We start from the raw sequence: 14,427 nt of genomic DNA, 5'->3' as shown, positions 1-14,427 counted from the left end.
CAGGGCAGCATGTATAAGTAGCACATTACTAAAACCAATGTTAACCTGCTGACCATAAGTACAGGGAGTCCCGGAGTAAAAGAAGAGAAAAGAATGGGCGGAGGGACGGCATGACATAGGTGGACAGTAGGACAGGAAGGGGTAGTTTAGGAATTGTTGCCCCCTTTAAGGAAAGGGGGGGGGGTGGTTAAGGGCTGTGGGAAGAAGTTTTGTGGGAAGGAGGAAGTAGTTGGAGTCAGTCATGAGAGAAGAGAAGCTTCACACCCACCCTCCCGATGTCTGGTCAGTATTACACTGAGGCTGTCATGACAGCCTGGCAGTGGTGGGTCTTTGGAGTAAGAGAAGAAGGCTGGACTATATTATGGTTGGGATCCATCTGGGGTTCTCGGGTACCTTCTGGTTAAGATGGGTTTAACCAGGAAGGGGTAAAAATGTAGGTCACTGCAGATGTAGAGTATCGTCTCCGAGTCGGTGTCTTGCGACTGGAGGCCTAAGTTTTAAAGAAGTTTGTTGCAGTGACCAAGTTGTGTGTCGTTGCCCTCAAAGACCACCAAGGTATGAGAAGTTTGGTTGATGGTTATTTTAAATGTTATTAATTTAAGTTACGTTATTTGTTAAATAAAAGGCGGTAAGGACAATTTTACTCTAAAGCCTTGTCACGTAATTCTTTGGGTAATTGGGGGTTTGGAGGTTATGGTCTAATAGGTTGGGGAAAACTGGAGGTTATCTGTTGTTCACATGTCATGCACCTAACCTACAGGCACAGCCCCCTTGAAGAGGGCCAACTGCAGGTCATACAATATGCACATGTCAATGCATTCTGAAACATCTCAAAATAATGCCATCAAGATAAGCCCAAAGTCCGTCCACAGCAGCCTTAAGAGTCTAAATATATTTATCCAATGCTAAGAGTCCAAGCCTATTCTTCTTCAAAGCAGATCCTCTTTTTCGATTGCTCCCCTCTTAAAAAAACAAATAAATACTGTCGTCGAGAAATAGGTCATCAATTGGAATATTTTTAGGAACAGCGAATGCCAATTGTCATAAACAGCCTTTATTGACCCTTTTTACCCAGAGACACCCTTAAAATGTCAAGTCTTGGAGAACCTTACTGGAATGAATTCATCAGAAAGCAATGGGAAAAATGCACCGTAGAAAGAATATAACCCTTACGGTAGTGGTCAGAATGACACTAGCTGAAAAGATCACTAATGCTGTTGGCGTTGTCAAGTAGTGTTGGTCCTTGAACTATGCAGACACCATCAAATGGGAGATCAAGTAGCCAGAGCTCAAGGAACCCCTGGAAACTTCTGGAGGAACCCTTGATGTAATTTTTAGGTCTTGGGAAACCCCTACTGAAACCAAGTCACTGGGATTTAGTAGGAAAAACACTCCTTTTATTGGTGGCCAGTTAAACAATTGTCTTCCTTACAGTGGTGGTCACAAGGCCACCCTCAAGAAACCGCTAGTAGTTTTGGAAGAAAATAGTTTTTAGGTCTTTGGGAACCACTACTGAAACCAAGTAAATGGGGTTTAGTGGGAACGCACCCCTTACATTGGTGGCAAGTATAAAATTGTCTCCCTTACAGTGGTGGTCAGAAGGCCACCCTCAAGGAACCCGTAGTAACTTTTGGAGAAATCCTTGAAATAATTTTTAGGTGTTGGGGAATCCCTACTACAACCAAGTCACTGGGGTTTAGTGGAGAAAACATTCCTTACATTGGTGGCCAGCGTAGTCACTTTTGGAAGAACTCATGAAATAATTTTTAGGTCTTGGGGAACCACTACTGAAACCAAGTCAATAGGGTTTTTTTTTTTTTTTAAGTCAATGGGGTTTAGTGGGAAAACACCCCTTACATTGGTGGCCAGTAGAAAAAGGAACCCATAGTAACTATTGAAGGAACCCTTTAAATAATTTTTAGGTCTTAGGGGACCCCTACTGAAACCACATCACTGGGGTTTAGTGGGAAAAACACCCCTTACCTTGGTAGACAGTGGAAAAATCGCCCCCCCCCCCCTTACAGTGGTGTTCAGAAGGCCACTCTTCTGGAAAGCTAAAAAGATCATTGCAGCTGGCTTTGCCAAGTGGTGTTGAGCTCAAAACTTTGAAGGCACCATCAAATGGGAGGTCAATCAACCACAGCTCAAGGAACCCCTAGAAATGTCTGGAGGAACCCCTGAAATTATTTTTTAGGTCTTGGGGAGCCCTTAATGAAACCAAGTCACTGGGGTTTAGTGGGAAAACCCTTTTATTGGTAGCCAGTGGGATAATTCCCCTTTACAGTGGTGGTCAGAAAGCCACCCTCAAGGAACCCTTAGTAACTTCTGGAGAAAAACTTGAAATAATTTTTTAGGCCTTGGGGAACCCCTCATGGAAAGTTCTCCGTGGCACATTTGAGTTATATACTTATTTCTATACTACACAACACTCTCCTGTGTTACTAAACTAAGATTTTAAAAGGAAAGGAAGAGAGGAAATAAGGTAAATTCAGGAAAAGATGGAGGGCTTGAGGGTTAAGGCCAGGGTCATTAGGGTGTTCGAGGGAAGAAGAAGAATGGATGAGGGTTTCATTCAGATGCCACAGAGAAGAAAAAAGTAGATAAAGGCAGAGTCAAGGAACGGAATGAATCAGAGCTTCCTGTGAGCCAGCCAGCAGGTCTACAAGGAGCAGGTCTTTTCTGGGTTGCTATGGTCAGTTGCTACCAGGGTCTCCATATTCATGGTCTCTGAAAATCTTGGCCCAATCTACAATATGTGGATGAGAGGTTGATTGCCAATGATGAGAATTGGCAACTTGAGCAGCTAAGAAGCAGTGTCTCAGAGTGCCTTTCATAATGCAAGCACACATAATTATTGCCTATGTGAGAATTGTGGAAGTAGAAACAGGTATCTGTCACAAAGAGGTACCCACTCCCAGGAAAAAGAAATAAAAAACCCCCAATATTTTAGGGGCTGAGGGAAGAAGGGGATGAGCGGTGCTTTCATTTTTAAGTGAAGGTCCACTTAAAGTGACCATCCTAAATAAAATGTTTTGGTTTGCATTTAGGTCACCACTATGCTATACAGTAGGGGTCTCCAAACTTTCTAAGCAAAGGGCCAGTTTACTGTCCTTCAGATTTTAGGGGGGCTGGATTGTGGATGGTGGGAGTAGAAAATGCCTCAGACTTGGTGGTCAGCGGGGGTACATAACACCTGTCGACAGTAGGAGGAGGAATAGTGCCTCATCATTGGTATCAGTAGCGGGAATGGTGCCCCATAACTGGTATCAGTGGAAGGAATAATGCCCCTTCTTTAGTATCAGTGGGAGGAATAGTGCCCCATCATTGGTATTAATCTGAGAAATAGTGTCCCATCATTAGTATCAGTGAGAGGAATAGTGCCCCATCATTGGTATCTGTGGGAGGAATAGTGTCCCATCATTGGTATCAGTGGGAGGAATAGTGCCCCATAATTGGTATTAGTGGGAGGAATAGTGCCCCATAATTGGTATTAGTGGGAAATATATTCCCCATTATTGGTGTCACTTGGAGGAATAGTGCCCCATCTATTATGTCAGTGGGAGGAATAGTGCCCCCGGCATTGGTATCAGTGGTAGGAATAGTGCCCCCCATCATTGGTATTCATTTGAGAAATAGTGTCCCTTCATTGGTATCAGTGGGAGGAATAGTGCCCCATGTATGATGTCAGTGATAGGAATAGTGCCCCCAACACTGGTATAAGTGGGAAGAATAGTACTCCATCATTGGTGTCAGATGGAGGAATAGTGCCCCATCATTGGTATCAGTGGGAGGAATAGTGCCCCATCATTGGTATCAGTGGGAGGAATAGTGCCCCATCATTGGTATCAGTGGAGGAATAGTGCCCTAAGGGCCGGATAAAGGTAAGCCAAGGGCCACATCTGGCTTCAGTTTGGGGACCACTGATATACAGTTTTTGCCATCACTTGATTATGAACTTTCTGTCGCATTAATGTGGTTCATAAAGCCAAGCCCTAAAATTTCTGTTCATCCACTTCACGCTATTTAAAGAATCATTTCTTATTGCTTGCTCTAAACTCCATACTGGTATGTTTGTTGAAAAGGTTATTTAAGCTCACCATTTCATTCTGAGGATTTGACGCATTCAAGCATAATATTTGCACACGTTAAATCTGTTGAAATTCTATGTTTAAACATTTCGAGAGGCTCAGTAATATACACTTAATTCTTTCATTTCAGAACAATTCAACAGTGGCTGGCTCGAGTACAATCACTCCTTTACTGCAACGAGAACGGATTCTGGGGCACGTTTCTGGAGAGCCAACGGAATTGCGTGTGCCACGGTGGCAGCATGCTTTGTCAACGGCCAATCCCATGCATAATAGGAGGCAACCAAAGCTGCGCAATGTGCAGCATGGCCAACATCTCGCTTTGCGGCTCCTGTAACAAAGGATACAAATTATACCGCGGCCGTTGCGAGGCGCAGAACGTGGATTCAGAACGCAGTGAGCAGTTCATGAGCCTGGAGACCGAATTGGACTTCCAGGATCAGGAGCTCCGCTATCTCTTGCAAAAAATGGACTCCCGTCTTCACGTGCACACCACGTTCATCAGCAACGAAATCCGGTTAGACACCTACTTTGATCCGCGTTGGAGGAAAAGAATGTCCCTCACCCTAAAAAGTAACAAAAATAGGGTTGAATTCATCCACATGGTGATCGGGATGTCCATGCGCATTTGCCAGGCTCGGAACACGACCTTGGATCCCAGCTTCTTTGTGTATGTCAACCCGTTTAGTGGGAGCCACTCTGAAGGATGGAGCATGCCATTTGGGGAACATGGTTACCCAAGATGGGAGAAGACACGGCTTCAAAACAGCCAGTGTTATAACTGGACTCTCCTACTAGGCAACCGCTGGAAAACATTTTTCGAAACTGTACATATTTACCTACGCAGCCGTACGCGTCTACCTTCTCTTCTGCGCAACGACACAGGCCAAGGTCCAGTTGACCTGTCAGATCCTACAAAACGACAGTTCTACGTGAAAATATCGGAAATCCAGTTGTACGGGTATAGCTTACGGTTCAACCCAGATCTCCTACGCAGTGCAGTCCAGCAAGTCAACCAGTCCTACTCCCAAGTAGGGCAGTTTTATTCCTCGTCATCAGTCATGTTGCTTATGTTGGACATCCGGGAGCGCATCAACCGCCTAGCTCCGCCGACGGCTCCGGGAAAGCCGCAGCTAGACCTCTTCTCCTGTATGCTGAAGCATCGATTGAAGTTGACCAATAGCGAAATCATACGAGTCAACCATGCCCTAGACTTGTACAACACTGAGATACTGAAGCAACCTGATCACATGACAGTCAAACTTTGTTAACCTTCCCATGCCTTCCTCGGAGTAAGATCATGGAAAAAATTCAGAGCTTGGAGCTCTGAGGGATTTAGGTGGACTTTAATTATTTTAGAAATCTACCTTATGACCTGATTATGATTATGCTGCAAAGTATAAAATGGAGTATATTTACATACTTCCTTTTATGTATTTTTTTATTATTTTGGGGGCGGGGTGGGAGGAGGTAAAGGGGTCAGTAATCGTAGACAAGAACCAGTCAGGGTATTTGGAATATAAAACCCTTCAAACATAAAACTTTTAGGTGCTATAAAAAGCAGGACATCCTTAAAATGTATTGACTGGGTCCCCCCCCACCCCCCGTAAAATGCCTACAGGTCAGTCCTATTATATTGCTTCTCATTTACATTAAGATATGCAGCTCCCTTGTTTATTGAGTGTTATGGTCTTTTAACTGAAAAGTCAACAGTTTTAAGTGTTATATGTACAGTTAAGTGTAAACTATGCCAGAAAAAATACATTACACATACGTTATTTGTCATCAAATAATAGCCTAAACTGCTGCTTCTCTCTTTATTTATTTTATTAGGATTAATTTTTTCATGGCTGGGCATATTTGAAGCCCAAATGAACTCTTCTGATCACAGTCTTTTAACGAGTGGAAGCAGTGGCCTCTCTGCAGTGGTCTGACACGCCCCCCTGTGAGTCATACACTATATTGTCAAAAGTATTGGGACGCCTGCCTTTACACGCACATGAACTTTAATGGCATCCCAGCCTTAGTCCGTAGGGGTCAATATTGAGTTGGCCCACCCTTTGCAGCTATAACAGCTTCAAGTCTTCTGGGAAGGCTGTCCACAAGGTTTAAGAGAGCGTCTATGGGAATGTTTGACCGTTCTTTCAGAAGCGCATTTGTGAGGTCAGGCACTGATGTTGAAAACGAAGACCTGGCTCGCAGTCTCCCCTCTAATTCATCCCAAAGGTGTTCTATTGGGTTGAGGTCAGGACTCTGTGGAGGCTAGTCAAGTTCCTTCATCCCAAACTTGCTCGTACATGTCTTTATGGACCTTGCTTTGTTCTCTGGTGCGCAGTCATGTTGGAGCAGGAAGGGGCCATCCTCAAACTGTTCCTACAAAGTTGGGAGCATGAAATTGTCCAAAATGTCTTGGTATGCTGACGTCTTAAGAGTTCCCTTCACTGGAACTAAGGGGCCAAGCCTAACCCCAAACTTGCTCATCCATGTCTTTATGGACCTTGCTTTGTGCACTGATCCAAATCATTTGGTGGAGGGGGAGATTATGGTGTGGGGTTGTTTTTCAGGGGTTGGACTTGACCCCTTAGTTCCACTGAAGGGAACTCTTAAGGTGTCAGCATACCAAGACATTTTGGACAATTTCATGCTCCCAACTTTGTGGAAACAGTTTGGGGACGGGCTCTTTCCTGTTCCAACATGACTGCGCACCAGTGTACAAAGCAAGGTCCATAAAGACATGAATAAGCAAGTTTTGGGTGGAGGAACTTAACTGGCCTACACAGAGTCCTGACCTCAACTTGATAGAAAATCCTTTGGGATGCATTAGAGTGGAGACTGCGAGCCAGGCCTTCTGTCCAACATCAGTGCCTGACCTCACAAATGCGCTTCTGGAAGAATGGTCAAACATTCCCATAGACACACTCCTAAACCTTGTGGACAGCCTTCCCAGAAGAGTTGAAACTTTTATAGCTGCAAAGGGCGGGGCCAACTCAATATTGAACCCTACGGACTAAGACTGGGATGCCATTAAAGTTTATGTGCGTGTAAAGGCAGGTGTCCCAATACTTTTGACAACATAATGTAGCTTAAGCTCTCCAGTCAGAAAACCATATGCCCCCTGCTGATCTGCTGATTGGAGATTCTAGCTCTGAATCACAGGGGTGTGCCTGACCACTGCAGAGAGACCACTGCTTTCAACACAGACAGGAAAATACATACTTACAATAAACATTTACTTTTCAAATAATTTGCACTTTATATATTAGTACATATTTATATTCATGAATTCCTAGATGCACTTTCTGCAACATGTCCTCTCTTCTAATTTCTAGTACTAAAAATCAAGGTCCTCTTAATACAGCAGGAACACTCCATAATAAATTGTCATATTAAGGTTAAAAAAAAATATTGGAAAAAAAGTAAATATATTGAACTTACCCCCACAACGCCTGGGAGAGGGTCATGTTCTGATCCTTCTATTGAGATCCCAGGAAATACTAGCACGAAGATGCTCTGGAGCCGGGGTCTCCAAACTATCTAAGCAAAGGGCCAGTGTACTGTCCTTCAGGCTTTAGGGAGGTCAGACTGTGGCCAGTGGGAGCAGAAAATGGCCCGTCATCAGTGCCCCATCATTGGTGTTAATGGGAAGAATAGTGCACCATTGGTGATATCAATGAGAAGAATAGTGCCCCATTGATGGTGTCAGTTGGGGGAATGGTTCTCCAACCTTGGTGGCAGTTAGTGGACTCATGGTTTATCCCCCTTGCTTTTTTTTACACAAGCCCACAGGCATTTCTGCATTCTCTTCCAATGTTCCATGGTCAACTGCCCTTACTCTCTTGCCTCCATCCATTGCTATGATCAACTTATACTTTCCCTCTTTATACCCCCTTGAACAAATATCCAAGGTCAGTTTCTGATCTTCTTCTTCTGACGGTGGGAGGAACAGTGCCCAAGGGCTGGAAAAAGGCATGCAAAGGGCCACATCCGGCCCCCCCCGGGCCGCAGTTTGAAGACCCCTGCTCTGGAGCATCATTTGTAAGATCTGGGATACTCAGCCTCCCCTGGGATCTCGCCGGAAGGGTGGTGACATCACACTTTGATGGTGACCTCAAGCTTTTCTTTAACGCATAATTAATTAGTGGAGAGGGGATCCTGATGTAGTAAGTCAGGGGTAGGCAACCTCGGCCCTCCAGCTGTGTTGAAACTAAAAGTCCCATCATGCCTCTAGCAGTCATGCCTGTGATTGTCAGGGTCTTGCAATGTCTCATGGGACTTGTAGTTTCAAAATAGCTGGAGGACCGAGGTTGCCTACCCCTGTAATAAGTGGACCTTGTTTTTTTGCTGCAAGGTCTACTTTAACGTGAAGTGAGATACAAAATAATGAAGAGATTTTTTTAACACATAATAAAACCTCTGTAAGCGATAACAAGATTTGGTGTCAGCACATCACTTTCTTGGTAACACATGGCCCCATTATCCCACGCAATATGTTGCATCTTTGTGACATGTTTCATGCCTTTCATTGGCCACGTTAGAAAAAAAAAAGCTAGCTGCTATTTGGTTGCCTTTGTGGATACCACTTTATTCCCTGCCCCAATGTTCTAAATCAAGCCCAGTAAAAAAAATAAAAAATTGTAATATTAAAATATTGATGTATTCTGAGCAAGTAGTTAAAGCCATTTTTTAACAAGACTTCATTCAACTCTGTAGATATAGGCATTATGGAGAAATTCCTCTTCAAAGATCACAACAAAAACTCTTTCAAGAGCTCAATAGCTCAAGAGTTCAAAAAATAGGACAAGAGGTCAATAGCTCTATTCCTATTACTATCTAATACACCAGAACCTTGGCCGACTGTGTGCCATATAATGTAAACGGACAAGTTAGGTTGTTCACATGTACGGCAACCCAAAAAGTGATCCTCATGGACAGGTGGCTGGAAGCCAATAGGTTGCCTCCTCATCACCTGTTTTAACCCTCAAAAGTATGACCCACCTCACCACAACCACATGCATTGCAACCAATTCGCACCACAGCCCCGATAACTTGAATAGGTTGCGTTCGAAAGGTGTACTGCCCTCCGAATGCAATATGGGGTCTTATTTTTTTGGCATGGATGCAAGAAAAAGTCCTTGTTTAGGTGGGCAGTTGAAGGGTCGTAAAGCAGGTGGGTGAGCAATGGTTTAACTGCCCCCAACTGCGCATCTAAACAAGGATAGGCAGCCACTCAGAGCTGTACACATGCTGTAGCCACGATTTCTTACTTCAAAATTGCTGCAAAAATTGAAACCCCCCCCTGCTGCGTTTGGCTGCCCATGTGAATGAGTCTTTAGAAACCAATTGAAACTGTCTGTGGAGTCTGTTTGGATCTTTGAGAATGAATTACTTCACAGTACAAGTAGCTACAGAGGTTAGGGAGAGCTTATTTTAAAGCGGGCCTTTTTTGGATCTTTGAGAATGAATTACTTCACAGTACAAAGACCCGCTTTTAAATAAGCTCTCTCTGACCTCTCTAATTCATTCTCAAAGATCCAAACAAAGACTCTCTTCAAAATAAGAGGGTGTTTGTTTGGATCTTTGGGAATGAATTACATCACAGTACAAGTAGCTACAGAGGTTAGAGAGCTTATTTTAAAGCAAGTATTTGTTTGGATCTTTGAGAATAAATTACTTCACAGTTTTACGTAGCCACAGAGGTCAAGAGGAGCTTATTTTTAAAGCGAGTCTTTGTTTGGATCTTTGAGAATGAATTAATTCACAGTACAAGCAGCTACAGAGGTCAGGGAGAGCTTATTTTAAAGCAAGTCTTTGTTTGGAACTTTGAGAATTAATTACTTCACAGTACAAGCAGCTACAGAGGTCAGGGAGAACTTATTTTAAAGAGAGTCTTTGTTTGGACCTTTGAAAATTAATTAGAGAGGTCAAGGGGAGCTTATTTAAAAGTGGGTCTTTGTACTGTGAAGTAATTCCAGACCCACTTTAAAATAAGCTCTCCCTGACCACTCTAGCTACTTGTACTGTGAAGTAATTCATTCTCAAAGATCCTAACAAGGACTCACTTTAAAATAAGTTCTCCCTGACCTCTGTAGCTGCTTGTGCTGTGAAGTAATTCATTCTCAAAGATCCAAACAGCTGCAGAGATCAGGGAGAGCTTATTTTAAAGCGAGTCTTTAGATCTTTGAGAATTAATTACTTCACAGTACAAAGACCCGCTTTTAAATAAGCTCCCCCTGACCTCTCTAATTCATTCTCCAAGATCCAAACAAAGACTCTCTTCAAAATAAGAGGGTCTTTGTTTGGATCTTTGAGGATGAATTACTTCACAGTACATGTAGCCACAGAGGTCAGAGAGCTTATTTTAAAGCAAGTCTTTGTTTGAATCTTTGAGAATGAATTACTTCACAGTACATGTAGCCACAGAGGTCAAGAGGAGCTTATTTTAAAGCGAGTCTTTGTTTGGATCTTTGAGAATGTATTACTTTACAGTACAAGCAGATACAGAGGTCAGGGAGAGCTTATTTTAAAGCAAGTCTTTGTTTGGAACTTTGAGAATTAATTACTTCACAGTACAAGCAGCTACAGAAGTCAGGGAGAACTTATTTTAAAGATACTCTTTGTTTGGATCTTTGAGAATGAATTAGAGAGGTCAAGGGGAGCTTAATTAAAAGTGGGTCTTTGTACTGTGAAGTAATTCATTCTCAAAGATCCAGACAAAGACCCCCTTTAAAATAAGCTCTCCCTGATATCTGTAGCTGTTTGCACTGTGAAGTAATTCATTCTCAAACATCCAAACAGCTGCAGAGATCAGGGAGAGCTTTTTTTAAAGCGAGTCTTTGGATCTTTGAGAATGAATTACTTCACAGTACAAGCAGCTACAGAGATCAGGGAGAGCTTATTTTAACGGGGGTCTTTGTTTGGATCTTTGAGAATAAAATACTTCACAGTACAAGCAGCTACAGAGATCAGGGAGAGTTTATTTTAAAATGAGTCTTTGTTTGGATCTTTAAGAATGAATTACTTCACAGTACAAGCAGCTACAGAGGTCAGGGAGAGCTTTTTGTAAGGCTCTTTTAAGGCTTGTTAAAACATGTCCAAAGTCAGGGCTCCGATACACTTTTAAAATCAAATTTCTTCTTTTGGATTCGGCTGTGTCAAAGCAAATTTTCCCTCTGAGCTACAGGACATTTATTATATGTTATTATATTATGCCAAAAAAATCAGAGCACTTATATGGCAGAATATATATTTTTGAAACCTTCTTATTTTAGGTATATGTTCTTTTCATAATCAAATATGTTTTATGTTATTAGTGATATTGTAGCAGAATGCCCATCCCTTAAATAGCTCTAACTGTCTTTCATCAAATATGTTCGAATATACACCCTGTTTTGATGGAAATAACTTTTGTATCAAGTAAAATATCATTATTAACGCTTCTCCCCACCCCCTTCAGTGTAACCCAACCCTTCAGTGCAACTCAGAGATCTTTACTTTGTGGCCCTGCCTGGCACTATGTAGCTTTTTTACTCCCCGGTGGGTCCTTTGCCTACTGCACATGTGTAATGCTTGTCCCATTTATTCCTAGGATAGGCCAAGTAAAAATCCTTAGTCCAAATTCCTTATATTTCAACTGGATACAGCAAGCAGTGCAAAAGACAACCAATGCGTTTCTACCAGCCAACGCATTTCTAGTCAAATATATGCCCCTTCTACTGTGAACACCAGCACTGACTGTTGTTTATCAGATCCTCAGCCTACAAATCAGTCTGCTTGGGAGTACTTTTAACATCCTACCATTTCAACCATCCCTGAGGAAGGGGGGCCCCTGAAATGTATGGTTTGTCTTTTGCCCTGCTTATTGTAACCAGTTGAACAATGAAGACTTTGGACATTTTGCTGGAGAACATCATTAAACAGACTGTGAAGGGGACCAAACTGAGCGGCTTAGCTCCAGCTGAGAGAAGTCATGTCACCACTCTCTCAGGACTGTGGATATCTGATAGGTTCTTGATTGTCAGTGTTGACTCAAGCTGTCATTGGCAGCTAGGTTAAAAAAGCAACAACAGCCTTCTTTGACCTATTACACTTGGATTTCTAAACTCAGGTGAATATCCTCTCCTGAGTGGGACCCCGTCTGTGTGGTGAGCTGCCAAATACAGGCCAGTTGGGCTCAAGCAATGACTTTGTCAGAATTTGATGAGCTGTGAAAATCCATGCCTAGCGCCCCTCTACCACTACCTCTTAACCATTCATTCTTATTGCAGGCCTGCACTTATTGCATACAAAGCTTTCCATAGGTGTACAAACTCAGACTTGGGAATAAAAGGATAAGCAGATGGCACTGGATCCTTAGAGAAGGTCTACTTGCATTCAATTGATGAATGCATGAGGTTGGCAGCTCTCATGCATTGGCTCTCACTTTGCATTGGAAACTTGAAGTAAATATGGAGCACCACATGCCAAGATTGTTACAACCAGCTGCTGAGAAGTGTGCCTTCTAGCAATTATCCCTTTATTTGACATTTTCCCAACAACAATAAGAGTCAGTTTTCCACTCCTAAAACTAATATAGCAAGCCTAGATGAAAGGTGCAGCTGTGAGTCTCCAAAACACGAGGCCTTTACTTGACTGTTTTACTGAATGTAGATTCTCTTGACCCTAGTCTTTGCTTGTGGTGTGTCCAGTAGGCGTAGTGCCAAGCCTGGACTTTCCTTCTTGCATAGGTAGTGCGGTGCCGGGCAGGGCAGCATAGTGACGATCTCCGGGACTGAAGGTATTTTGCTATGTGACTCACAGTGAAGCAAAAGCCACATTTTCCTTTAATGCCACAGGCCTTTTTTGGAATATTTGTATATATAGCTTGAAGATCCCCTTTCATAAAGCCAAAAAAGGTCCATTAGTTTGATGTTGATGACGGGTATCAAGAAATAATGGTCCTCTTTGCTTTGGGACCAGCACGAAGATCATGGGATGTTTTTAGCTATCATTGAAACCTCAACAAGTCATTTTTTTTGGCAAAGATTTCAAATAAATTTGAGTGAAGTAGATATCCCATCATGTGTATTATTCAAAGCTGAACTCCAGACAAATGTAAAATGAATACAATTGTGTATTTATTAAGAAAACATTTAAAGTTGTTTTTTTCTTTACATGCAACACATGTAATTACCTGAATTGGCAGCCGGAATTGAGAGCCAGCAGCCGTGCAAATTGTCAGCTGCTAGCTCTCTCTAAAGGATAATATTTATTTATTAATACGCCCTTGGTGTTGGACATCATGCTGGTAAATGACATTAAAAAGACTATGAAGGTGACCAAGATGAGTAGCTTATCTTCAGTTGAGAAAAGTCAAGTCACCTGGCTGGTGGTGTTGTCTCTCAGGACTTTGGAAATCTGATAGGTACCTGATTGCCAGTGTTGACCCATGCTGTCAATGGCAGTTGGGATTGAGAGCCAGCAGCTGCGCAAATTGTCAGCTGCTAGCTCTCACAGGGGAGAATATTTATTAATATGCCCTCAGCATAGGACATCAAGTTGAAGAAGACAGTAAAGTCAAGTCACCAGGCTAGTGGAGTTGTCTTTCTGGACTGTGGAAATCTGATAGGTTCCCGATTGTCAGCGTTGACCCAGGCTGTCAATGGCAGCTGGGATTGAGAGCCAGCAGCCTTGCAAATGGTCAGCTGGTAGCTCTCATAACAGAGAATTTTTATTAACACGCCCTTGGTGTTGGACATCATGCTGGAGAATGTCATTAAAAAGACTATGAAGGTGACCAAGTTGAGTAGCTTATCTGCAGTCGAGAAAAGTCAAGTCACCAGACTGGTGGTGTTGTCTCTCAGGAGGACTTTGAAAATCTGATAGGTACCTGATTGCCAGTGTTGACCCAGGCTGTCAACGGCAGTCGGGATCGAAAGCCAGCAGCCGCGCAAATTGTCAGCCGCTAGCTCTCATAATGGAGAACATTTATTAACCTGCCCTCCACATAGGACATGATGCTGGAGAAGACTGTGAAGGTGACCAAGCTGAGTAGCTTAGCTGCAGTTGAGAAAAGTCCAGTCATCAGGCTGGTGGTGTTGTCTCTCATGACTTTGAAAATCTAATTAGTACCTGATTGCCAGTGTTGACCCAGGCTGTCAAGGCAGTCGGGATTGAAAGCCAGCAGCCACACAAATTGTCAGCTGTTAGCACTCATAATGGAGAACATTTATTAACATGCCCTCCACATAGGACAAGATGCTGGAGAAGACTGTGAAGGTGACCAAGATGAGTAGCTTAGCTGCAGTTGAGAAAAGTCCCGTCATCAGGCTGGTGGTGTTTTCCCTCTGGAAATCTGATTTAG

The 14,427-nt window shown here is 42.9% G+C and overlaps 1 protein-coding gene and 1 long non-coding RNA gene across 5 annotated transcripts in view; both read left to right on the top strand.

The window, feature by feature from the left end:
* The window catches only part of BRINP1 (BMP/retinoic acid inducible neural specific 1), a 286,234-nt gene extending 280,129 nt beyond the window's left edge, over positions 1-6,105 (top strand). For 3 of the 4 annotated variants that reach the window (XM_073600693.1, XM_073600694.1, XM_073600695.1), the window contains exon 8: positions 4,219-6,104. In XM_073600693.1, the coding sequence (XP_073456794.1) occupies positions 4,219-5,359 (1,141 nt within the window). In that variant the 3' untranslated portion in view covers positions 5,360-6,104. Of the gene's footprint in view, positions 1-4,218 lie in introns of all 4 variants that reach the window. The other variant, XM_073600696.1, reaches the window with a different exon arrangement.
* A 1,003-nt stretch (positions 6,106-7,108) lies between these two features.
* The window catches only part of LOC141108774 (uncharacterized), an 8,411-nt gene continuing 1,092 nt past the window's right edge, over positions 7,109-14,427 (top strand). The window contains exons 1-2 of the long non-coding RNA XR_012236123.1: positions 7,109-10,733; positions 10,969-14,427. The exon at positions 10,969-14,427 is cut by the window's right edge and continues 1,092 nt beyond it. This is a non-coding gene — a long non-coding RNA (uncharacterized lncRNA). The remainder of the gene's footprint in view (positions 10,734-10,968) is intronic.

This window comes from Aquarana catesbeiana, linkage group LG09, assembly GCF_042186555.1.
Source record: "Aquarana catesbeiana isolate 2022-GZ linkage group LG09, ASM4218655v1, whole genome shotgun sequence".
Taxonomy (NCBI): Eukaryota; Metazoa; Chordata; class Amphibia; order Anura; family Ranidae; genus Aquarana; species Aquarana catesbeiana.
The sequence above is the reverse complement of the archived record's forward strand: the minus strand, read 5'-3'. Positions and strand labels throughout refer to the sequence as shown.